Genomic DNA, 24,354 nt, shown 5'->3' with positions numbered 1-24,354 from the left:
TTATTTACAATGACGGTCAAGTTTAGATTTAGCTAGTAATGATCACGAAGAGGTGTGGGTCTTTGCCTGGCTACTCACAGTCCTGGGATACCTACTCCCCCTAGTGGGTCTTTGCCTGGCTACTCACAGTCCTGGGATACCTACTCCCCCTAGTGGGTCTATGCCTGGCTACTCACAGTCCTGGGATACCTACTCCCCCTAGTGGGTCTTTGCCTGGCTACTCACAGTCCTGGGATACCTACTCCCCCTAGTGGGTCTATGCCTGGCTACTCACAGTCCTGGGATACCTACTCCCCCTAGTGGGTCTTTGCCTGGCTACTCACAGTCCTGGGATACCTACTCCCCCTAGTGGGTCTATGCCTGGCTACTCACAGTCCTGGGCTACATACTCCCCCTAGTGGGTCTTTGCCTGGCTACTCACAGTCCTGGGATACCTACTCCCCCTAGTGGGTCTATGCCTGGCTACTCACAGTCCTGGGATACCTACTCCCCCTAGTGGGTCTATGCCTGGCTACTCACAGTCCTGGGCTACCTACTCCCCCTAGTGGGTCTATGCCTGGCTACTCACATTCCTGGGATACCTACTCCCCCTAGTGGGTCTATGCCTGGCTACTCACAGTCCTGGGATACCTACTCCCCCTAGTGGGTCTATGCCTGGCTACTCACAGTCCTGGGCTACCTACTCCCCCTAGTGGGTCTTTGCCTGGCTACTCACAGTCCTGGGCTACCTACTCCCCCTAGTGGGTCTAGGCCTGGCTACTCACAGTCCTGGGATACCTACTCCCCCTAGTGGGTCTATGCCTGGCTACTCACAGTCCTGGGCTACATACTCCCCCTAGTGGGTCTATGCCTGGCTACTCACAGTCCTGGGATACCTACTCCCCCTAGTGGGTCTATGCCTGGCTACTCACAGTCCTGGGATACCTACTCCCCCTAGTGGGTCTATGCCTGGCTACTCACAGTCCTGGGATACCTACTCCCCCTAGTGGGTCTATGCCTGGCTACTCACAGTCCTGGGCTACATACTCCCCCTAGTGGGTCTATGCCTGGCTACTCACAGTCCTGGGATACCTACTCCCCCTAGTGGGTCTATGCCTGGCTACTCACAGTCCTGGGATACCTACTCCCCCTAGTGGGTCTATGCCTGGCTACTCACAGTCCTGGGCTACATACTCCCCCTAGTGGGTCTATGCCTGGCTACTCACAGTCCTGGGATACCTACTCCCCCTAGTGGGTCTATGCCTGGCTACTCACAGTCCTGGGATACCTACTCCCCCTAGTGGGTCTATGCCTGGCTACTCACAGTCCTGGGATACCTACTCCCCCTAGTGGGTCTATGCCTGGCTACTCACAGTCCTGGGATACCTACTCCCCCTAGTGGGTCTATGCCTGGCTACTCACAGTCCTGGGCTACATACTCCCCCTAGTGGGTCTATGCCTGGCTACTCACAGTCCTGGGATACCTACTCCCTCTAGTGGGTCTATGCCTGGCGACTCACAGTCCTGGGATACCTACTCCCCCTAGTGGGTCTATGCCTGGCTACTCACAGTCCTGGGATACATACTCCCCCTAGTGGGTCTATGCCTGGCTACTCACAGTCCTGGGATACCTACTCCCCCTAGTGGGTCTATGCCTGGCTACTCACAGTCCTGGGATACCTACTCCCCCTAGTGGGTCTATGCCTGGCTACTCACAGTCCTGGGATACCTACTCCCCCTAGTGGGTCTATGCCTGGCTACTCACAGTCCTGGGCTACATACTCCCCCTAGTGGGTCTATGCCTGGCTACTCACAGTCCTGGGCTACATACTCCCCCTAGTGGGTCTATGCCTGGCTACTCACAGTCCTGGGATACCTACTCCCCCTAGTGGGTCTATGCCTGGCTACTCACAGTCCTGGGATACCTACTCCCCCTAGTGGGTCTATGCCTGGCTACTCACAGTCCTGGGATACCTACTCCCCCTAGTGGGTCTATGCCTGGCTACTCACAGTCCTGGGCTACATACTCCCCCTAGTGGGTCTATGCCTGGCTACTCACAGTCCTGGGATACCTACTCCCCCTAGTGGGTCTATGCCTGGCTACTCACAGTCCTGGGATACCTACTCCCCCTAGTGGGTCTATGCCTGGCTACTCACAGTCCTGGGCTACATACTCCCCCTAGTGGGTCTATGCCTGGCTACTCACAGTCCTGGGATACCTACTCCCCCTAGTGGGTCTATGCCTGGCTACTCACAGTCCTGGGATACCTACTCCCCCTAGTGGGTCTATGCCTGGCTACTCACAGTCCTGGGATACCTACTCCCCCTAGTGGGTCTATGCCTGGCTACTCACAGTCCTGGGATACCTACTCCCCCTAGTGGGTCTATGCCTGGCTACTCACAGTCCTGGGCTACATACTCCCCCTAGTGGGTCTATGCCTGGCTACTCACAGTCCTGGGATACCTACTCCCTCTAGTGGGTCTATGCCTGGCGACTCACAGTCCTGGGATACCTACTCCCCCTAGTGGGTCTATGCCTGGCTACTCACAGTCCTGGGCTACATACTCCCCCTAGTGGGTCTATGCCTGGCTACTCACAGTCCTGGGATACCTACTCCCCCTAGTGGGTCTATGCCTGGCTACTCACAGTCCTGGGATACCTACTCCCCCTAGTGGGTCTATGCCTGGCTACTCACAGTCCTGGGATACCTACTCCCCCTAGTGGGTCTATGCCTGGCTACTCACAGTCCTGGGCTACATACTCCCCCTAGTGGGTCTATGCCTGGCTACTCACAGTCCTGGGATACCTACTCCCCCTAGTGGGTCTATGCCTGGCTACTCACAGTCCTGGGCTTAGTGGGTCTATGCCTGGCTACTCACAGTCCTGGGCTACCTACTCCCCCTAGTGGGTCTATGCCTGACTACTCACAGTCCTGGGATACCTACTCCCCCTAGTGGGTCTATGCCTGGCTACTCACAGTCCTGGGCTTAGTGGGTCTATGCCTGGCTACTCACAGTCCTGGGATACCTACTCCCCCTAGTGGGTCTATGCCTGGCTACTCACAGTCCTGGGCTACATACTCCCCCTAGTGGGTCTATGCCTGGCTACTCACAGTCCTGGGATACCTACTCCCCCTAGTGTGTCTATGCCTGGCTACTCACAGTCCTGGGATACCTACTCCCCCTAGTGTGTCTATGCCTGGCTACTCACAGTCCTGGGATACCTACTCCCCCTAGTGGGTCTCTGCCTGGCTACTCACAGTCCTGGGCTACCTACTCCCCCTAGTGGGTCTATGCCTGGCTACTCACAGTCCTGGGCTTAGTGGGTCTATGCCTGGCTACTCACAGTCCTGGGCTACCTACTCCCCCTAGTGGGTCTCTGCCTGGCTACTCACAGTCCTGGGCTTAGTGGGTCTATGCCTGGCTACTCACAGTCCTGGGCTACCTACTCCCCCTAGTGGGTCTATGCCTGGCTACTCACAGTCCTGGGCTACCTACTCCCCCTAGTGGGTCTATGCCTGGCTACTCACAGTCCTGGGATACCTACTCCCCCTAGTGTGTCTATGCCTGGCTACTCACAGTCCTGGGCTACCTACTCCCCCTAGTGGGTCTCTGCCTGGCTACTCACAGTCCTGGGCTACCTACTCCCCCTAGTGGGTCTCTGCCTGGCTACTCACAGTCCTGGGATACCTACTCCCCCTAGTGGGTCTATGCCTGGCTACTCACAGTCCTGGGATACCTACTCCCCCTAGTGGGTCTATGCCTGGCTACTCACAGTCCTGGGCTTAGTGGGTCTATGCCTGGCTACTCACAGTCCTGGGCTACCTACTCCCCCTAGTGGGTCTATGCCTGACTACTCACAGTCCTGGGATACCTACTCCCCCTAGTGGGTCTATGCCTGGCTACTCACAGTCCTGGGCTTAGTGGGTCTATGCCTGGCTACTCACAGTCCTGGGATACCTACTCCCCCTAGTGGGTCTATGCCTGGCTACTCACAGTCCTGGGCTTAGTGGGTCTCTGCCTGGCTACTCACAGTCCTGGGCTTAGTGGGTCTCTGCCTGGCTACTCACAGTCCTGGGATACCTACTCCCCCTAGTGGGTCTCTGCCTGGCTACTCACAGTCCTGGGCTTAGTGGGTCTCTGCCTGGCTACTCACAGTCCTGGGATACCTACTCCCCCTAGTGGGTCTCTGCCTGGCTACTCACAGTCCTGGGATACCTACTCCCCCTAGTGGGTCTCTGCCTGGCTACTCACAGTCCTGGGCTACCTACTCCCCCCAGTGTCTGTGTGCCTGGGCTACCTAATCCCCCCAGTGTCTGTGTGCCTGGGCTACCTACTCCCCCCAGTGTCTGTGTGCCTGGGCTACCTAATCCCCCCAGTGTCTGTGTGCCTGGGCTACCTAATCCCCCCAGTGTCTGTGTGCCTGGGCTACCTAATCCCCCCAGTGTCTGTGTGCCTGGGCTACCTAATCCCCCCAGTGTCTGTGTGCCTGGGCTACCTAATCCCCCCAGTGTCTGTGTGCCTGGGCTACCTAATCCCCCCAGTGTCTGTGTGCCTGGGCTACCTACTCCCCCCAGTGTCTGTGTGCCTGGGCTACCTAATCCCCCCAGTGTCTGTGTGCCTGGGCTACCTAATCCCCCCAGTGTCTGTGTGCCTGGGCTACCTAATCCCCCCAGTGTCTGTGTGCCTGGGCTACCTACTCCCCCCAGTGTCTGTGTGCCTGGGCTACCTAATCCCCCAGTGTCTGTGTGCCTGGGCTACCTACTCCCCCCAGTGTCTGTGTGCCTGGGCTATGCCAGTGACCGACGGGCCCCACGAAGGCTGTCCAACTCCATCATATTTACTTAGATCTGTGTGTATTGTTGTGAAATTGTTAGATATTACTGAACCGGTGTAGCTAGAAACACAAGCATTTTGCTACACCCGCAATAACATCTGCTAAACACGTGTATGTGACCAGTCAAATTTGATTTGATTTGAGCTGGGTGCATGACCGCAGGCTGGCTGTGCTGATCCTGGTTGTGTTTGTAATGTGCTTCATCCTCTTCTACATCCTCCATGGCATACGGATGTATACTCGGATGGAAGCCAAAACACTGGTGCCCTATATACTGCTGAGGGGGGTCAATTAAGCAATACGGCCAGAGGGGTGTGGTATATGGCCAGTATACCACGGCTAAGGGTTGTTCTTACGCACAACGCAACGTGGAGTGCCTGGATACAGCCTTTATCCTGGGTATATTGGCCAAATATCACAAACATCTAAGGTGCTTTATAGCAAACCATAAACTGTTTACCAACGTAATTAGAGCAGTAAAATATATATATATGTTTTTTCATACCCGTGGTATACGGCTTTCAGCCAATCAACATTCAGGGCTCGAACCACCCAGTTTATAACGCAGCCTATACCATCTCCAGCGCTCAATACCTTCTTCAACCTGGCTCTGTACACACACTGTCTGGAGAAAGGGTTCACCAGGCGGTCCTTCGCCTCCTCCGCTGGAGATTCCAGTTTCTCAAGACCAAGAGGCCCCTTGTGGCTGCAGTGATCGGCCAACCAGGCAGCAACAGCATTTCACAGGCTAACATGCTAAAGAGTTAAGTCAACAAAAAAAAATCACATTTTATACAGTTGTCTAATTTAATTCCAAAACACATATAAGTCTGCTTTTGGATGTTGACAACATAGCAATTTTCTCTTCACTAACTTATGGTTTGAACTGCCTCTGAGTAACTTTATCAGATGCAGCCTTTCTAGTGCAGAGTGTTGGAGATGCAGGGAGAGTGATGGCTCTCTGGTTCCCTTTATATTGTCCTGTCCTGCAATAATTTTTCCCATTCATGAAAACATAAAATGTATTATTAGTAATCCCTTAGCTTTGTACTGTCTCCCTGCTTCCTATAAAGACTGGGTACATACAGCCCTTATGCTTGGAAGAAAATGTCTGGTTAGAGAATGGAAAGCCTCTGATTTACCCTAAGTAAATGTATGGTTCTTCCAACTGGGTACTTTAGCACCATACAATAAATATGCTTTACGACTTATCAACCATGTGGCGAAATATTATTTTGAGAATATCTTGATCATAACAGTGGTTCAGGATACCTCATTGAAAATGAAGTGTTACATTTCAGCCATAAGCCAAACTCTTTCAATGTGTTCTAGAATCTTGGTTGATGTATTTCTCCTATTCTCTCTACATTTCAGCCATAAGCCAAACTCTTTCAATGTGTTCTAGAATCTTGGTTGATGTATTTCTCCTATTCTCTCTACATTTCAGCCATAAGCCAAACTCTTTCAATGTGTTCTAGAATCTTGGTTGATGTATTTCTCCTATTCTCTCTACATTTCAGCCATAAGCCAAACTCTTTCAATGTGTTCTAGAATCTTGGTTGATGTATTTCTCCTATTCTCTCTGCCAGCGTGACATGATTAGCCAGTGATTTTATTTTAATGCATTCCAGTTTTCCGTTGGTTTTTGTTTGCTTGTCATCCTTTTTCTTTTCTATTTAATTTTTCTCATGGGTAGTGAGTTCATTAGTATTCATTGGCTCCTGTCATTTTGTATTTGTTGAATGCTGTTGTTTCTCTATAACAAAGTGAAAATGTCAATAGAATATTGGTCATGCTGCCTTTCTAGGCTGACCGTGATTCTAAACATTACTCATATTGTCAACATGTTATTGCCATGAAACTGGTTCTTTTGACTGCAGTGATCACAGCCGGCTGATCATAGTTTGAGTAGACTGGATTCAGTTAGGAAATTCTGGGTTTCGCATAGCTTTTCTGGGGGCAGTCCTGGCAATAGTGTTTCAAATGGCATTATAACCATACAAGCTGCAAAACCATGCAACACAATGAGGTTAACATGTTGTTATACTGTTGGTAAGCTGAAATTAAATCAATAAAATGCAATCACTGTGTCAGTAAATATTGGACAAAAATATTGCCTCAAAATATCGGACTCACGATTAAACACGGTCACCTATGAACATGCTATAGAGCCATAGATTCAATAAGTATCTCAGACTTTGATGCAGGGTGATTGCCCTTGTGATTCACTTAGAAAAGCTGTCAACCCATTCCTCTCATATGGCTTGTGTACACCTGGGGGGAAGATCAGTAGAAAAGCCCAGAAAGCAGAAAGTAGTCTAGTCGTGTCTCTTTCAAGTCATTACACACTTCTTGCTGTTAAACTTGAGAGTATAATACAATTGGGGCTTCTGGGTGTAAATGACGTGCTGAAGACATAATCTATTGGGCTGAGCCTACGATCCATGGAGCTTGAGGAGGACTGATGTCAGTAGAAATGGTATGGAGGGAGAATTTAAGTAATAAGTAATACATTGACCCCACTGTGTGTACATCATGGAGCCAGTAGACACGTGACTACCCGAGTAGTGTAAATCATCAGGGGAACATCCTCTCGAGGAAGTAAACTCAGGGTTGGAGAAGGAAGTCAACAGCACGGCACAAAGTCCGTCAATATTATTACACAAGTGAATAATTAATCAGTGCATTAGGGAAGAAATATACAGTTGAAGTGAGAAGTTTACATACACCTTTGCCAAATACATTTAAACTCAGTTTTTCACAATTTCTTAAAATAAAGTTGAGATCCTATCTGACCTAAGAAGGGACATTTTTACTAGGATTAAATATCATCATGTTGTGGGGGTGCTTTGCTGCAGGAGGGACTGGTGCACTTCACAAAATAGATGGCATCATGAGGTAGGAAAATGATGTGGATATATTGAAGCAACATCTCAAGACATTAGTCAGGAAGTTAAAGCTTGGTTGCAAATGGGTCTTCCAAATGGACAATGACCCCAAGCATACTTCCAAAGTAGTGACAAAATGGCTTAAGGACTTCACAATGCCCTGACCTCAATCCAATAGAAAATTTGTGGGCAGAACTGAAAAAGCGTGTGCGAGAATGGAGGCCTACAAACCTGACTCCGTTACACCAGGTCTGTCAGGAGGAATGGGACAAAATTCACCCAACTTATTATAGGAAGCTTGTGGAAGGCTACCCTAAACATTTAAAGGCAATGCTACCAAATACTAATTGACTGTATGTAAAATTCTGACCCACTGCGAATGTGATGAAAGAACTTAAAGCTGAAATAAATAATTCTCTCTACTTTTATTCTGACATTTCACATTCTTAAAATAAAGTTGTGATCCTATCTGACCTAAGAAGGGACATTTTTACTAGGATTAAATATCCTATTTAATTTATCTAATTATTTATTTCAGCTTTAAGTTCTTTCATCACATTCGCAGTGGGTCAGAAGTTTACATACAGTCAAGAACTTAAAGCTGAAATAAATAATTCTCTCTACTTTTATTCTGACATTTCACATTCTTAAAATAAAGTTGTGATCCTATCTGACCTAAGAAGGGACATTTTTACTAGGATTAAATATCCTATTTAATTTATCTAATTATTTATTTCAGCTTTAAGTTCTTTCATCACATTCGCAGTGGGTCAGAAGTTTACATACAGTCAAGAACTTAAAGCTGAAATAAATAATTCTCTCTACTTTTATTCTGACATTTCACATTCTTAAAATAAAGTTGTGATCCTATCTGACCTAAGAAGGGACATTTTTACTAGGATTTAATATCCTATTTAATTTATCTAATTATTTATTTCAGCTTTAAGTTCTTTCATCACATTCGCAGTGGGTCAGAAGTTTACATACAGTCAATTAGTATTTGGTAGCATTGCCTTTAAATGTTTAGGGTAGCCTTCCACAAGCTTCCTATAATAAGTTGGTTGAATTTTGTCCCATTCCTCCTGACAGACCTTTTTTTCTCCAAAAACGACGATATTTGTCCCCATGTGTACGATATTTGTCCCCATGTGCAGTTGCAAACCGTAGTCTGGCTTTTTTATTGCGGTTTTGCTGAGCGGCCTTTCAGGTTATGTCCATATAGGACTCATTTCACTGTGGATATTGATACTTCTGCACCTATTTCCTCCAGCATCTTCACAAGGTTCTTTGCTGTTGTTCTGGGATTGATTTGCACTTTTCGCACTGAAGTACGTTCATCTCTAGGAGACAGAACGCATCTTCTTCCTGAGCAGTAGCTGCGTTGTCCCATGGTGTGTATACTTGCGTACAATTGTTTGTACAGATGAGCATGGTACCTTTAGGCATTTGGAAATGGCTCCCAAGGATGAACCAGACTTGTGGAGGTCTACAAAAAAAATGTCTGAGGTCTTGGCTGATTTCTTTTGATTTTCCCATGATGTCAAGCAGAGGCACTGAGTTTGAAGGTAGGCCTTGAAATACATCCGCAGGTACACCTCCAATTGACTCAAATTATTTTGCATCAGCCTATTAGAAGCTTCTAAAGCCAATAAATCATTTTCTGGAATTTTCCAAGCTGTTTAAATGCAGTCAACTTAGTGTATGTAATCTTCTGACCCACTGTAATTGTGATACAAGTGAATTATAAGTGAAATAAACTGTCTGTAAATAATTGTTGGAAAAATGACTTGTGTCATGCACAAAGTAGATGTCCTAACCGACTTGCCAAAACTATAGTTTGTTGACAAAAAAATTGTGGAGTGGTTGAAAAATGAGTTTTAATGACTGCAACCTACGTGTATGCAAAATTCTGACTTCAACTGTATGTATGTCAATGAATTTTAGATGACAAAATTACCTGATTGTACAAGGATCCATTTGTGCAGGTGGAACCCATTTGTTCACAACAGCCAACATCGTAATAAATCAAGTTATTTCACATTGCCAGTCTGTACACAATAATAATCCAGTCGTCTGAATTTTCTCAAATGAATGCAGTAAGATTGGGTCCACAGAGAAGGAGCATGGAGACGAATACAGGACATGTTCTGTTTACTTTCCCTGTTTGTGGGGAGGAGTCATTTCCCCTCCTAAACATCAAGGTCAGGAAGGGTTAGAGGAAGACAGAGGGCTCTGTAGAGAGTACACAGTGGAGTCTGTCTGTCCAGTTGTGTTGTGGAAAGTCAGTTCCTCCTGTCTTGATTAGAACCTTAAAATAAACACATTGCAGTGTGTTTACGGGCGGCAGGTAGCCTCGTGGTTAGAGGGGGGAGGCAGGTAGCCTCGTGGTTAGAGCGTTGGGCCAGTAACCAAAATATTGCTGGATTGAATCCCCTAAACTGACAACAAAAAATCTGTTGTTCTGCACCCGGAACAAGGCAGTTAACCCACTGTTCCTCGGTAGGCCGTCATTGTAAATAATAATTTGTTCTTAACTGACTTGCCTAGTTAAATAAAGGTTACATTTCCCCCCCCCCAAAAAGGACATTTCCTGCATGGAGAGAAGCTTGTCTTAGGCAGGTACAGTAATAGTCAAATCAGTGTCTGATAAGCAGACCAATATATCCGTACCTTGTTACTGCTGGATAACAGCAAGTGGAAGAGACTGGTGATTGTCTAGTTCATATACTGTATATTGACTACCATTTCTGGACCAGAACATTCTGAATTATTTTCCCTTGTCCCTTAGCGATAATCTTACTATAGCAGGAGGAAAGGACACGAAATATTTAGTGTTCCTCTCAATGGTCCTCTCCTGTTTGTCTAATTTTGGTGTTTTACAATACTTACATGTATTAGACCTGGGTTCAAATACAATTTTCATTATTTAAATTACTTTCACATACATTTCAAAGTAAGTATTCTGATATTTTTTTTGTAAATGCACTTGGAAAGTATTGGTATGGATTTGAACCCAAGGAGTATTTGGAAAAAATGTATTTGGAAATAAATATTTGAAAATATTTTCAAATAGTACGCTATTTATAGGAAAGTATTTTGGGGAAAAAAAAAACGTTTAAATATTTCCAATTGAAGTAGTTGACTTTGGCCACATTATTAGAAAATTCTCAAATACACAGAAAGTAACTATTTAAAGAACAAATAATTAAATTCACATTTAATTTGAACCCAGGTCGGACCTCTTATTGAAATATGGAGACAGAGACAGACACAGTATGACTGTGTTTTACATGAAGTACATCAATGACATGAAGTATGACATGAAGTACATCAACTAAAAGGATACTTCATTATGATCCATGAATATCAAAATATTGATGGAAATAATAAAGGCCAAAATTTTGCTAACACAACCAATGCTAATAATTCATGTAAACACGGTTATATATGTATATTGACAGTGCATAGCCAACTGATGAAGAAGAGGTACAGTATGTTGGATGCCTGGTCACATTACTGGGACAGTGTTTATTTGGGCTGTTTACTAACATGGCCGAACCTAGTGCTTGTAACTGGAATTACATTTAAATATTGAGATCTCATGTCTGCATGCGGTTAAAAGTCCTTCAATAACATTTCTAATCAATCTGGTTTTATACAAGTGATTCCAGTCAGAGGTTGGCCATGGTTGATCAAGGCATTCATTTCTAATATCTGAAGTAGTATTCACCCAGCTTTGTAGACCTGACAAGAAAAATGCAGATGAAGTATGACACGTCAAATGGAATGGAGACCGCCCTTTTCAAACACAATCATTTGACCAGGAACATACAGATTCATACATTTAGAAAGTTAACCTTAAACACCACCACCCAGAGTGATGATATAGAAGCCTTTTCCTTGAAGACAAAACCTCTTTTGCAATACATAAATGTAAGATTATCTGTTATTCAAAGATGTACACTTAAGTAGAATGACAGTTGAAGTTTATTCAAATCACTCAATCACAACATGGCCTATCACAGGGATTAGGGAATGGCAGTACAATATCTAGTGTGACATGACCTTTTTAGGTCCACTTTCATCACTTCATTTACACAGAGATCATAGCTTTTGAAATATTCATTTCAGACTTTCCAGACTTTGCATCAATATATACATCACACTACTGTAAGTTTGAGCAGATAACAACTACATGAAAATAAGATATTGTTTTTGTCAGGGCGATTTTTTCACAGCACATTCCATCCTTTTGAAAGAAAAGTGAAAAAACACTCATGGTATTGTATCCATAATGTTGATTTGAAAATTATGAGGTAATGTATTAACATAGTGGGTGTGTTGGCTCAATGGCATTGTGACCAATATACAATGATGACAAAAACACACACATACACGAGCGCACACACACACACACACACACACACACACACACACACACACCATTATAATAATTTATTAGCTCGAACAATTACTTAAAACGCAAAGGACTAGTTTTCCCGGAACCAGATGCTGCGTATTCTTGGTCACAAAAGCACTTTCAATAGAAATGATTAATTTAGCAGGCTTTTTAGTCCAAGCGCCTAATTTGGAACATGGATTAGTATTACATTACAGTAAATCAATGAACTGGATACAAATTAACGTAAACAACATAAACAATTCCACTCACAGGTTAAGGTTAATGGACCAAAAATTCATATTTTAATGAAAATATTGTCATTGGATAGTTGGAATGCTCATAACAGAACAACACATCAGATTAGCTGATCCAACAGTGCTGTTGGCGTGGGCTCCGCCACCATGGAAAACCACAGAGTGTGACGTCGTGAGCACGAGGGCCGAAAATGATCACAGAGTAAGGTGTTTAGATGACAATTGCAGAGTCTGCTTACTGCCATAATCTGTTTAAGGTCGTATTATTAGTGTGCATGTAAACTCTCACTAAATTGCAATTAAAAAAGTAATTATAAGCAGCGCCTTTTGATTGTGTTCTCTTTAAGAGTTATCACAACCTGCATGATTATAGCTAACTATGACTGATAGGCAGGAAAGTGCAGGAGCACCAAAACAAACCAAGAAACTTTAGCAGAGCTGAAACTGAGAAAGAGAGATATATAGAGATAGTAGACAGAAACAGAGAGAGGGGGGAGAGTGAGAGAGAGGAGAGATGGGGAGAGAGAGATAGTAGACAGAAATAGAGAGAGAGAGGGGGGAGAGAGTAGACAGAGGGGGGAGAGAGAGAGAAAGAGAGGAGATAGAGAGAGAGAGAGAGAGAGAGAGGGAGGGAGAGAGAGAATGAGAGCGATAGAATGAGAGAGAGAGAGACAGACAGAGAGACAGAGAGAGAGAGAGAGAGAGAGAGAGAGAGAGAGAGAGAGAGACAGAGTACCATGTGAGACTGACTGTTCTGTGCCTATCTCTGGGTGGTCAGGAGTGGGACCTCACCAGCGAGCCACCTGGCTGGTGTAGTCTTCGGTGGTGGTGGCCAGCTCGTCTCCGCCCCCTCCCCCACCCACCTGTCGTTTGGGGAGAGAGTCCCTGCTCTGCTCCCTCTGCTCCCGCAGCCAACGGCGCTCCTCACGCCTCTTCAAGCGCTCCTCCTGGTGCTGCCGCTGGCGGGTATATTGGAAGCGCTGGAGGAACAGGTCCTTGGCGTACTCGTACAGCTGCACGTCCAGGTAGTTTAGCTCCTCGATACGGCGGCGCACAGCCTCGCTCAGGTCCACGTTGGCGGCGCGCGTGCTGTTGATCTGCGTGAAGGCGGAGATGAAGCGCAGGCTGAACGTCCGCTCAAACAGGTACTGCGTCTTGCGCTGGAACTCGGTCAGGCCGTAGAAGGCCATGTTCTTCAGGTTGTTCATGGCGCTGCCCAGCAGGATGTGGTTGCGCTCACTCTCGTTCATGGATAACAGGTTGTAGCAGCCCACCAGGCTGAGGTCGGCCAGCATGCGCACCTGCCGGTTGTTGGCCAGGTTAGACGGGCAGTCCATGAACTCGGTCAGGGTGACGCCCAACCAGTCGTCCCCGCTGTAGCAGGTGGGCAGTTCGTCCTGCGTAGGCGAGCGCCCGTCACACATGTGCAGGGAGGTCTTCCAGGTGGCGCCGCGCTGCACGTGCTTCCATTCGCTCAGGTAGCGGGAGACGGGGTCACGCAGCATGGTTATGTAGTAGAAGTTCCTGCAGACAAAAGAAACAGTCAGAGACCTGTGAACACATAAACATCACACAGGCCCATGTACTGACAGGTGGTGACTTATGTGTCTGTGTAGTAAACTTAAAGGTTGGATGCTAATTACCAAACTGAAACTTGAGAGATTCTCATTCTTCTTCTACTTGTCCTTGAACACGTATGTTCTTTATGGTGTCAATATTGTGAATATCAACAAAGTCATGTTTTAGAAGTCATCTGAGGAATGTGTTCATACTTTGATAATATTACAGTACTCATGAGCATGTCAAATCATCAAAGCACAAACCTAGATGGTCAAGTATGTATATAAAACATATCAGATCCATCCTGGTTTATTTGAATGAGGAGGAGGTGTTTGTGACAGATGTATTTTGCAGTTCTAATCAAGTGCTTTTACCCATCAGTTAACTACCAAACTGAGCTACACGTTTTAGAGGAGAAATTCCAGTAGCACTTGGAGAGTGGTGGAGAGGAGAGCTGTTAAATGAAAGATATCGTTTTTTAGACACATCACTGCCTCTCCTGCAGAGAGGGACTTTCTCCTCAGTCCATGTAAGCCTACGTACAGCCACGGAACATGGAAGATGTCACGTGTGCTCCCTCTCTGGCCTCTAGGTCACCAGGCTGCTCGTTATGGCGCACACCTGTCACCATCGTTACATGCGCCTACGCATCATCAGACTCACCTGGACTCCATTACTTCCCTGATTACCTTCCCTATATATGTCACTCCCTTTGACTCCTTCCCAAGGCGTCATTGTTTTCGGTTCCAGTGTTAAGTCTGTGCGTTAGTCGTGTTTCTTGGTTTGTTTATTGCGTTTAAAAAAAAATCGTTTTTAAACACTCACTCCCTGAACTTGCGTCCAGACTTTCAGCGCACATCGCTACAGAAGAAAAATATTTATTTAAATTCAACAGATTCCTGTAATGCCAACTTAAAGGACATTCATAGGATAATAACACTGTAAAGGCTACAGTAAAATCAGAGAATGTGCTGGAAAATCGAGACCAGTAAGCAACGTAGTACAAAGTGAAAACACTGTCTAAAAGCTATGGAGAACAAACCCTGAATCTTACGCAAAAAACATGTAGGTAGTAGGAATGATACACAGTACAGTTCCACAATACCGGCCAGCTCCAAATGGCCGAACACATAAAAGAGGATTCGAAATGTTTTCGGCACTATACTTTGCAAAGAGAGCTGTCCATTTATACAAATTACCACAAGGCTTTTTCACAACTTCAAAGGAAGATCATCAGCCTCCCAAACAGGGCTGCCATGCAGACCAAAACTCTGAAATGGCACGAAGTACATGAGGAAGGGTCAGGGGTGGAGAATGTAGCATTTTTTTTAAACACCGGAAACAGCATTTTCTAGCAATCTAGAGCCATAACCATTATGCTTCATTCTATGTAAAAAAAAAAAAGGTTTATTTTTCTGCATATCTAAGTGTACCTCAGCTGTCTGTATCCTCCTGAACAGAGGTGTATATACATATATTTTAAAGAAACTAAATATGCTCCTCTGCTTTTGCTAAACTGTGGGTCAAAGATTGAAAGGAATATGAGTCTTATACAGTACATTTAGTAATTGCTTGCTTTTCTAAAGTTAGACAAGCTAGCTACTTGAAATTGATTGATAGCCTTAAATGGCTTCTTGGTAGGGGTTAAGAGTTTGGGAACCTATCTGGGCTAGCTAAAGCCAACTCCATAACATTTCTAGGTGGCTATTACTAATACAGAGAGATAAAACAAAACAATTATTATTATTATTTTATAAATATATTTACTTTTATAAACAGGACAAATCTGATATGGCATGTGCCCCTGTATGGGCATGACAACACTGCCCCCAAACTCCAGGAATGTTAGTCAAGGCAGAGGTGACCTCTAAGTGCCAGTGAATATTACATTGCCGCATTCGGATGTGACCCAGGAGAACAGACTGGCTGGATAAAGTGGGATGTGACCCAGAAGAACAGACTGGCTGGATAAAGTGGGATGTGACCCAGGGGACCACACTGACTCCAAAGCTGCTCAGCTTTTCAGGTACACCATAAACACACACATAGGTAAACAGATACATTCACACGGAGACAAGCACTGACACACCCACTCATCCCGCAAGATTTTAACCAATGCGGACTTTAAAACATTCTCTAGTCTTCTGTATTCTGAGATGCCCTGTTCCTTGTATTCTGCTCTAACAACTACACATTGTATTTCAGTACTGTTAAATTAGCCCTATCTCTGGCCCCCTGTCAATACTGTTAAATTAGCCCTGTTTCTGGCCCCCTGTCAATACTGTTAAATTAGCCATTTTTCTGGCCCCCTGTCAGTACTGTTAAATTAGCCCTATTTCTGGCCCCCTGTCAATACTGTTAAATTAGCCCTGTTTCTGGCCTCCTGTCAGTACTGTTAAATTAGCCCTGTTTCTGGCCCCCTGTCAATACTGTTAAATTAGCCCTGTTTCTGGCCCCCTGTCAATACTGTTAAATTAGCCCTGTTTCTGGCCCCCTGTCAATACTGTTAAATTAGCCCTGTTTCTGGCCCCCTGTCAATACTGTTAAATTAGCCCTGTTTCTGGCCCCCTGTCAATACTGTTAAATTAGCCCTGTTTCTGGCCCCCTGTCAATACTGTTAAATTAGCCCTGTTTCTGGCCCCCTGTCAATACTGTTAAATTAGCCCTGTTTCTGGCCCCCTGTCAATACTGTTAAATTAGCCCTGTTTCTGGCCCCCTGTCAATACTGTTAAATTAGCCCTGTTTCTGGCCCCCTGTCAATACTGTTAAATTAGCCCTGTTTCTGGCCCCCTGTCAATACTGTTAAATTAGCCCTGTTTCTGGCCCCCTGTCAGTACTGTCAAATCAGCCCTATCTCTGGCCCCCTGTCAGTACTGTCAAATCAGCCCCTGCTCTGGAAAAATAAGAGTGCTGAGATTACAATACTGTCATGACCATAGTCATAGTCTGCAAGGATACACCACGCAGTAACACTGTATTTCTACAATCTAGATAACTTCACTTGAAGACTACACACTGTCCTGCCAAATGGACTCGTTATTCACTAGCAACAGTCATGGCAACAATATCCACTGAATATAAGACAAATATAATTGTTGTTTTTTATAACTGTCTCATTCTCGGCAACACATAGCATGTTCACATTAGTAAGATATTATTATTATTATTCAATTACACTGAACATGTAGTCTTGAAAAGGTGTGCTTGTTCGTTACGCATTATCGATTACTCTGATTTTCACTAAATCAATTACTGTGGGGAAAAGGTTTCAGAAAGTACTGTATACGCTTACATTCCAATAACTCCCCTGTGATGTGCCATGGCATCAGCATGCATGGGAGCAGAGAGCACCCTCTCTCTCTCCCACCACGTGGTGAGATGGCACTGTGTGTCAGGCAGTAGAGCCCCGCTGGCAGCAGCTGTACCCTGTGTCTTCTCTTCCTACAGGAGTTGGCCGTTCAGCCGCAGCAGAGTGCAGACAGACACACGGACACGCACATCCTCATTAGCCTGTCTCAGGGACATAAACACATGAAGCAAGTGTTGCCTGAGCACGCCGACACGCTCAAAGGTCATCCGTGTGCACCATCAGTGTCACAGAACATCAGCATCAATGCGTCTACATCACCGCCTCAGAGAGAGGAGACTGCCCCTGCATGCCATAGATGATCTTCAGACAGGGAAGGTGAGTCGGCCCAGCGAGCTACCTGCCTTCCGCCCTTCTCCCTTCCTCCGTCCTAATCACTTCCTATAGCCATCGTCTGCAATCACACATTGAATTGGCACTTGCTAACTCGAATCTTCAGATGGAATCATTTTGGAGTTTGTTAATATGTTGACGTAATGTCACCAGGAGGCAGAGAGACATCTCTCTGACGTTCCAACCCAAGTGTTTAAATTTGGAGGCCTGCTGAACCCCAGTTAATCATGGATCAATAATGGATGTGAAGCATATTGCATCTCAGTCAGCTCCAGAATGTTCATCTGAAAGGCAGCAGCACGAGTCACTGGAGCGAAGACTTAATGGGTCATTAACATGGAAGAAGTTGTGGTAGAACACATGGGTCCAAGGAAGGCTGAGAGGAAGCGATGCTGCTCAGATTAAATGAATGTTTCAACTTTTGTTGGAACTATACACTATTTTTTTTTTAAATGTAACCTTTATTTAACTAGGCAAGTCAGTTAAGAACAAATGCGTATTCACAATGATGGCCTACCAAAAGGCAAAAGGCCTCCTGCAGGGGAGTACAAATATAAATATAGGACAAAACACACATCACGACAAGCGACAGCACAACACTACATAAAGAGAGACCTAAGACAGCAACATAGCAAAGCAGCAACACATGACAACACAGCATGGTAGCAACACAACAAGGTAGCAGCACAACACATGGTACAAGCATTATTGGGCACAGATAATAACAATATATCATACAAAACAGCCACAACTGTCAATAAGAGTGTCCATGATTGAGTTTTATAATGTAGAGATTGAGATAAAACTGACCAGTTTGAATGTTTGTTGCAGCTCGTTCCAGTAGCTAGCTGCTACGAACTGAAAAGACGAGTGACCCAGGCATGTGTATGCGTTGGGGACATTTAACAGAATGTGACTGGCAGAATGGGTGTTGTATGTGGAGGATGAGGGCTGCAGTAGATATCTCAGATATGGGCGAGTGAGGCCTAAGAGGGTTTAATAAATAAGCATCAACCAGTGGTGTTTGCGAAGGGTATACAGAGACGACCAGTTTACAGAGGATTAGAGTGCAGTGATGTGTCCTATAAGGAGCATTGGTGGTAAATCTGATAGCCAAATGGTAAAGAACATCTAGCCACTTACCTGCCGATTTATAAATTATGTTTCCGTAATCTAGCATGGGTTGGATGGTCATCTGAATCAGGGTTAGTTTGGCACCTGGGGTGTAAGAACAGTAACTACAATAGAGTAAACCAAGTCTAGATTTAACTTTAGCCTGCAGCTTTGATATGTGCTGAGAGAAGGACAGTGTACCATCTAGCCATACTCCCAAGTACTGGTATGAGCTACCTCAAGCTCTAAACCCTCAGAGGTAGTAATCATACCTATGGGTAGAGGGGCATTCTTCTTACCAAACCACATGACCTGTGTTCAGAACAAGAGTATTTAATGTATTACCTTCATTTAACTAGGCAAGTCAGTTAAGAGCACATTCTTATTTACAATGACAGCCTAGGAACAGTGCCTTGTTCAGGGGAAGAACAACAGATTTTTTTACCTTGTCAGCTCAGTGATTCGATCTTGCACGCTTTCAGTTACTGGCCCAATGCTCTGACCACTAGGCTACCCTTAACAGTGGAGAAAGGCTAACAGGCTCCCCTTAACAGTGGAGAAAGCTTGTTGGGCAATACGAAAGCTTTGTTATAGAGCGTTTAACACAGAATTCAGGCAGGGGCCACTGTGCACCCAAAGAAGACGTCATATTTACTGAATCTAAGAACATCAGATGCATAATATGCTTTTGAAATATCTGATGAATATCTGATTTAAATTGTCAATTTATCTGTCTAGTATAACTTGAACTCTAATATTTATCAACAGAATATGCTAAATTAAAAAAAAATTGCAGTTGCAATAGACAACTTGTGAAGTTAGAATGTTATTCACTGCTTGGCATACAGTAGCTGCTTTAGAGTACCTGCTTTACAGTAGCTGCTTTACAGTACCTGTTGTATAGTAGCTGCTTTACAGTAGCTGTTTTATAGTAGCTGCTTTACAGTACCTGTTTTACAGTAGCTGCTTTACAGTACCTGTTGTATAGTAGCTGCTTTACAGTAGCTGTTTTATAGTAGCTGCTTTACAGTAGCTGCTTTACAGTACCTGTTGTATAGTAGCTGCTTTACAGTAGCTGCTTTACAGTAGCTGCTTTACAGTAGCTGCTTTACAGTAGCTTTTTTATAGTAGCTGCTTTACAGTAGCTGTTTTATAGTAGCTGCTTTACAGTAGCTGTTTTATAGTAGCTGCTTTACAGTACCTGTTGTATAGTAGCTGCTTTACAGTAGCTGTTTTAGAGTACCTGTTTTATAGTAGCTGCTTTACAGTAGCTGTTTTATAGTAGCTGCTTTACAGTAGCTGCTTTACAGTAGCTTTTTTATAGTAGCTGCTTTACAGTAGCTGTTTTACAGTAGCTGCTTTACAGTAGCTGTTTTACAGTAGCTGCTTTACAGTAGCTGTTTTATAGTAGCTGCTTTACAGTAGCTGTTTTATAGTAGCTGCTTTACAGTACCTGTTGTATAGTAGCTGCTTTACAGTAGCTGTTTTAGAGTACCTGTTTTATAGTAGCTGCTTTACAGTAGCTGCTTTACAGTAGCTGCTTTACAGTAGCTGTTTTACAGTAGCTGCTTTACAGTAGCTGTTTTAGAGTACCTGTTTTATAGTAGCTGCTTTACAGTAGCTGCTTTACAGTAGCTGTTTTAGAGTACCTGTTTTATAGTAGCTGCTTTACAGTAGCTGCTTTACAGTAGCTGTTTTAGAGTACCTGTTTTACAGTAGCTGCTTTACAGTAGCTGCTTTACAGTAGCTGTTTTAGAGTACCTGTTTTATAGTAGCTGCTTTACAGTAGCTGCTTTACAGTAGCTGCTTTACAGTAGCTGTTTTGTAGTAGCTGCTTTACAGTAGCTGTTTTATAGTAGCTGCTTTACAGTAGCTGTTTTATAGTAGCTGCTTTACAGTACCTGTTTTGTAGTAGCTGCTTTACAGTAGCTGAGGACTTACAAACACAGTATTTCTCTCTTGTAGGATTCCTTCCCCAAAATCAGGCTGTATAAATTCTCCACTTCTCCATACAGGGACCCATCTGAGCAGATGGTAAACTACTATGCATCCAAGGCAGTGTCAGCTCAATAGCCAACTGGCTTTTAATTGCCAGTAATTAACCTTAATGACATGATTCTAGGCCAATGCCCCTCCATGATCGCATGCTACTAAAAAATGACAGTATACAGTACATTTAGCCCCATCACATGGTCGTTACTGTGGTGGGGGTCACTGGGGAAACTGGCTTCACACATCAACCAACTGAAATAAGTGAAGTGTGTGCATAACATTGTTGCAGATGCCTGAAGGTAGACTGCCTGAAAACAGCGGAAAAATCTATTAAATTACACATCTGTCTGCTAACATCACCTGTGCAGAATGTTGCTACTCTGTTACTACAGTATGTGTCCCATTGTGATTCTGTAAGTAAGCAAGGAAGGCCTTGTTCAGAAACTGCAGCACTGACTCCGATTAATCTGGTGTGAAGGAGATCTCCTGAGTGTTATTTTATAAGAAATGACCTCATATCTTTCCCTCAAGGGAAATATCCCAAGGGAAAGATCCCTTGAGGTTCTCACCCAATCTGTTCACTTGTTTTACTGCACCATGTATGGTTTACAACCACTTAAGAAAGGCTTTGATCACTTTGTTTGCTAGCCCACTACAGTCTGCTGGAAATAGACAGGGAACGTGAAGTGTATGCTGACTCTAACTCCATGTTGTGTGGCTGATTAAACTTGCTCGACACCCTTTTCTGTGCCGCATCATGTAATAGAAATGAATATGCAACGAACTCCAGTGGCCTGCGCTCGAGGCCATTTCAGACAAGCGCGCTGCGTTTCATCTTGGACCTGGTGAAGCCTCAAACCTACTGCTCCCTCTCTCTGTATGAAGCTTGTTGCTCAGACTCTGCTTTTCAGAAGCCTCAGAAGTTCACAGTCTGCCCAGCAGAATTACAAGGGTCAAACAGCTCTCTGTGCTGATACCTTTCGTTCAAAGGCAGTCTCCGCTTATGAAAGCGATGTATCAGAGAGAAATATATACGACAAAATAAAGCTTAAACTCAACTGAGCTTTAAGGTCAAATGCAGCCAATTTTTTATCACAATATAAAATCCTTTCTGGGTCACAATTAAGTACATTACTGTGATTGTTTTCAACTAAAATTGTCAAAAAGACAACAAAAAAATCTTCTTTGCAAAGAGTAATTTCTCAAGAGTGAATTTTGCTAGGACTGTCTGGGAATGGTCTTTGGGGAGGGGAAACTGAAAACTAGCTGTTATTGGCAGAGAGGTTTGGAACGCTCTTGCTTATTGGTCTATCAACTGATGATTAACTGGTGATGTCACCAGGCAGGCCAAAACCATCCCACCAAAACAGGTTCAAATTTCAGGTGGTCTTTTCAAACAGCTCTTATCCTAAAAGGGCATTATTATTTTCACTATTTCACAATATTATTCCAACCACAGTGTGGAAATGCATATAAAACACAGAAAATCAGGTTTTAATATGCATTTCAAGTCATGCTTTTGGGACAGACAATTCTTGTGAGTGCCTGTGTAAACTTGACTTATTATGCAAGTCAATCAATCAATCAAATGTATTTATAAAGCCCTTTTTACATCAGCCGATGTCACAAAGTGCTGTTCAGAAACCCAGCCTAAAACCCCAAACAGCAAGCAATGCAGATGTAGAAAAACTACATAGAAAGGCCAGAACCTAGGAAGAAACCTAAAGAGGAACCAGGTGCCATTGTTCTTCCGCCCTGTCAAGAATAATCTTAATGAACTTGATTTTACTCAAACCGATCAGTGACATTATCCACAGAGCAAACACTGTGTTACAGGTAGCGGTGACGATGAGCATTCCAAGTCCTTTGATGTCAAATATCCATGAAGACTGTCCAACAACAAGTGTTTTACCTGAGGAGAGGTTCTTCCTGTAGATGTATACCTCACTTGACTCCTGGCCTTTCCTCCGCTCTCCACTCTGCTTCTCCTCCATGTCCATGTCCTACAGACATCAGCACTCTCCACTCTGCTTCTCCTCCATGTCCTCCCTCAGGATTCCCAACCTTTCCTCTAAAGGTTGTCGGATTAATCACGCTTCTGATTCCAGTCGTCTATCTCTCCCACCACCTCTTTCGATCTACTACCGCTCTCTCATATATATATACACACACACACACACAGTTGAAGTCCGAAGTTTACATACACCATAGCCAAATAAATTTAAACTCAGTTTTTACAATTCCTGACATTTAATCTTAGTAAAAATTCCCTGTCTTAGGTCAGTTAGGATCACCGCTTTATTTTAAGAATGTGAAATGTCAGAATTATAGTAGAGAGAATTACTTATTTCAGCTTTTATTTATTTCATCACGTTCCCATATATATACACGAACAACTGTGAAGCTTTCTTGTTGAATCTGGTTGTTTAAAAATATACAATTTTTCTGAAATAAATTATCTCTATGCACTGTTGACTACAGTGGAGGCTGCTGAGGGGAGGACGGCTCACAATAAGGGCTGGAACAGAGCAAATGGATTTGTATTTTTATCCCATTCCACTTATTCCACTCCAGCCAACACCACCAGCCCGTCCTCTCCAATTAAGGTGCCACCAACCTCATGGGATTTACTAAAAATAATAACCAAAATTCCAGCAGACAGTTTGATTTCATCGGGACAAACAAATTTAGTCTGCTATATGCCTGCCTTGCCCGAGATCGGAGTATCCAAAGCAAGGAGAAATCAATTCCTAATAAAAGAACTGTGCTGACGGTGTATTAGTTCTCTCATACTGCCAGTAGAGGGACGATTAATTACTCTATGCTTCATTGTTCATATTACCAAGTTGTATTGAAACTCCACAGAAACACACTACTTTGTGTGTCATATACAGTGGGATCCGGAATGATTGCATCCTCTGATAGAGATGAGCAAACAATACTGTTTACAAATACTGATCTATATTGTATGCTAAAACGTATTATTTTATACCAATACAATTGCTCAGAGAAAGATATTTTGCTTAACAAGTAATACAACATATTTTAAAACGATAAGAGGTAAAATATCATTGGATCCCCTGTTTTCAATGCTCCATCACCCTCACCCTGCGAGGACAACAACACTGAAACCTTTTCTAAAATGTCTAAACTACTGAATGCAGCCCTCAAGGCTTAAAAATCCTCCTTTAACCTGTCTCTTCCCCTTCATCTACACTGATTGAAGTGGATACAACGAGTGACATCAATAAGGGATGATAGCTTTTATCTGGATTCACATGATCCGTTTATGACATGGAAAGAGCAGGTCTTCTTAATGTTTTGTACCCTTCGTGTATATTTCCACATTATAAGGTTGGAATAATATTGTGAAAATTATGATAATGCCCTTTTAGTGAAAGAATGGAAATACCGTCTGAAGTTACAGACTGTTTTGGTGGGATGGAGTTTGGCCTGTCTAGTGACATCACCAGGCGATAAATTAGTCAATAGACCAATAACAAAAAGAGTTCCAAACCCCTCTGCCAATAACAGCTAGTTTTCAGTTTCCCCCCTCTCCCCAGTCCTAGCAAAATTCTTACTATAGCAATTGCTCTTTGCTAATAAGCTATTTTGGTTCCTTTAAGGCC

The 24,354-nt window shown here is 44.1% G+C and overlaps 1 protein-coding gene across 2 annotated transcripts in view; it reads right to left on the bottom strand.

Moving 5' to 3' along the window:
- Positions 1-11,231: 11,231 nt before the first annotated feature.
- LOC109870760 (heparan-sulfate 6-O-sulfotransferase 3-B-like) overlaps positions 11,232-24,354 on the bottom strand; it is a 128,633-nt gene continuing 115,510 nt past the window's right edge. The window contains exons 1-2 of one of the 2 annotated variants that reach the window (XM_031806322.1): positions 14,004-14,514; positions 11,234-13,884 (exon numbers count right to left, since the gene is read on the bottom strand). In XM_031806322.1, coding sequence (XP_031662182.1) covers positions 13,149-13,884; positions 14,004-14,029 — 762 coding nt within the window. In that variant the 5' untranslated portion in view covers positions 14,030-14,514 and the 3' untranslated portion in view covers positions 11,234-13,148. Of the gene's footprint in view, positions 13,885-14,003; positions 14,515-24,354 lie in introns of those variants that run through there. The other variant, XM_031806321.1, reaches the window with a different exon arrangement.

This window comes from Oncorhynchus kisutch, linkage group LG26, assembly GCF_002021735.2.
Source record: "Oncorhynchus kisutch isolate 150728-3 linkage group LG26, Okis_V2, whole genome shotgun sequence".
Lineage (NCBI taxonomy): Eukaryota > Metazoa > Chordata > Actinopteri > Salmoniformes > Salmonidae > Oncorhynchus > Oncorhynchus kisutch.
Note: the sequence above shows the minus strand (reverse complement) of the source record. Positions and strands in the feature narration are given on the sequence as shown.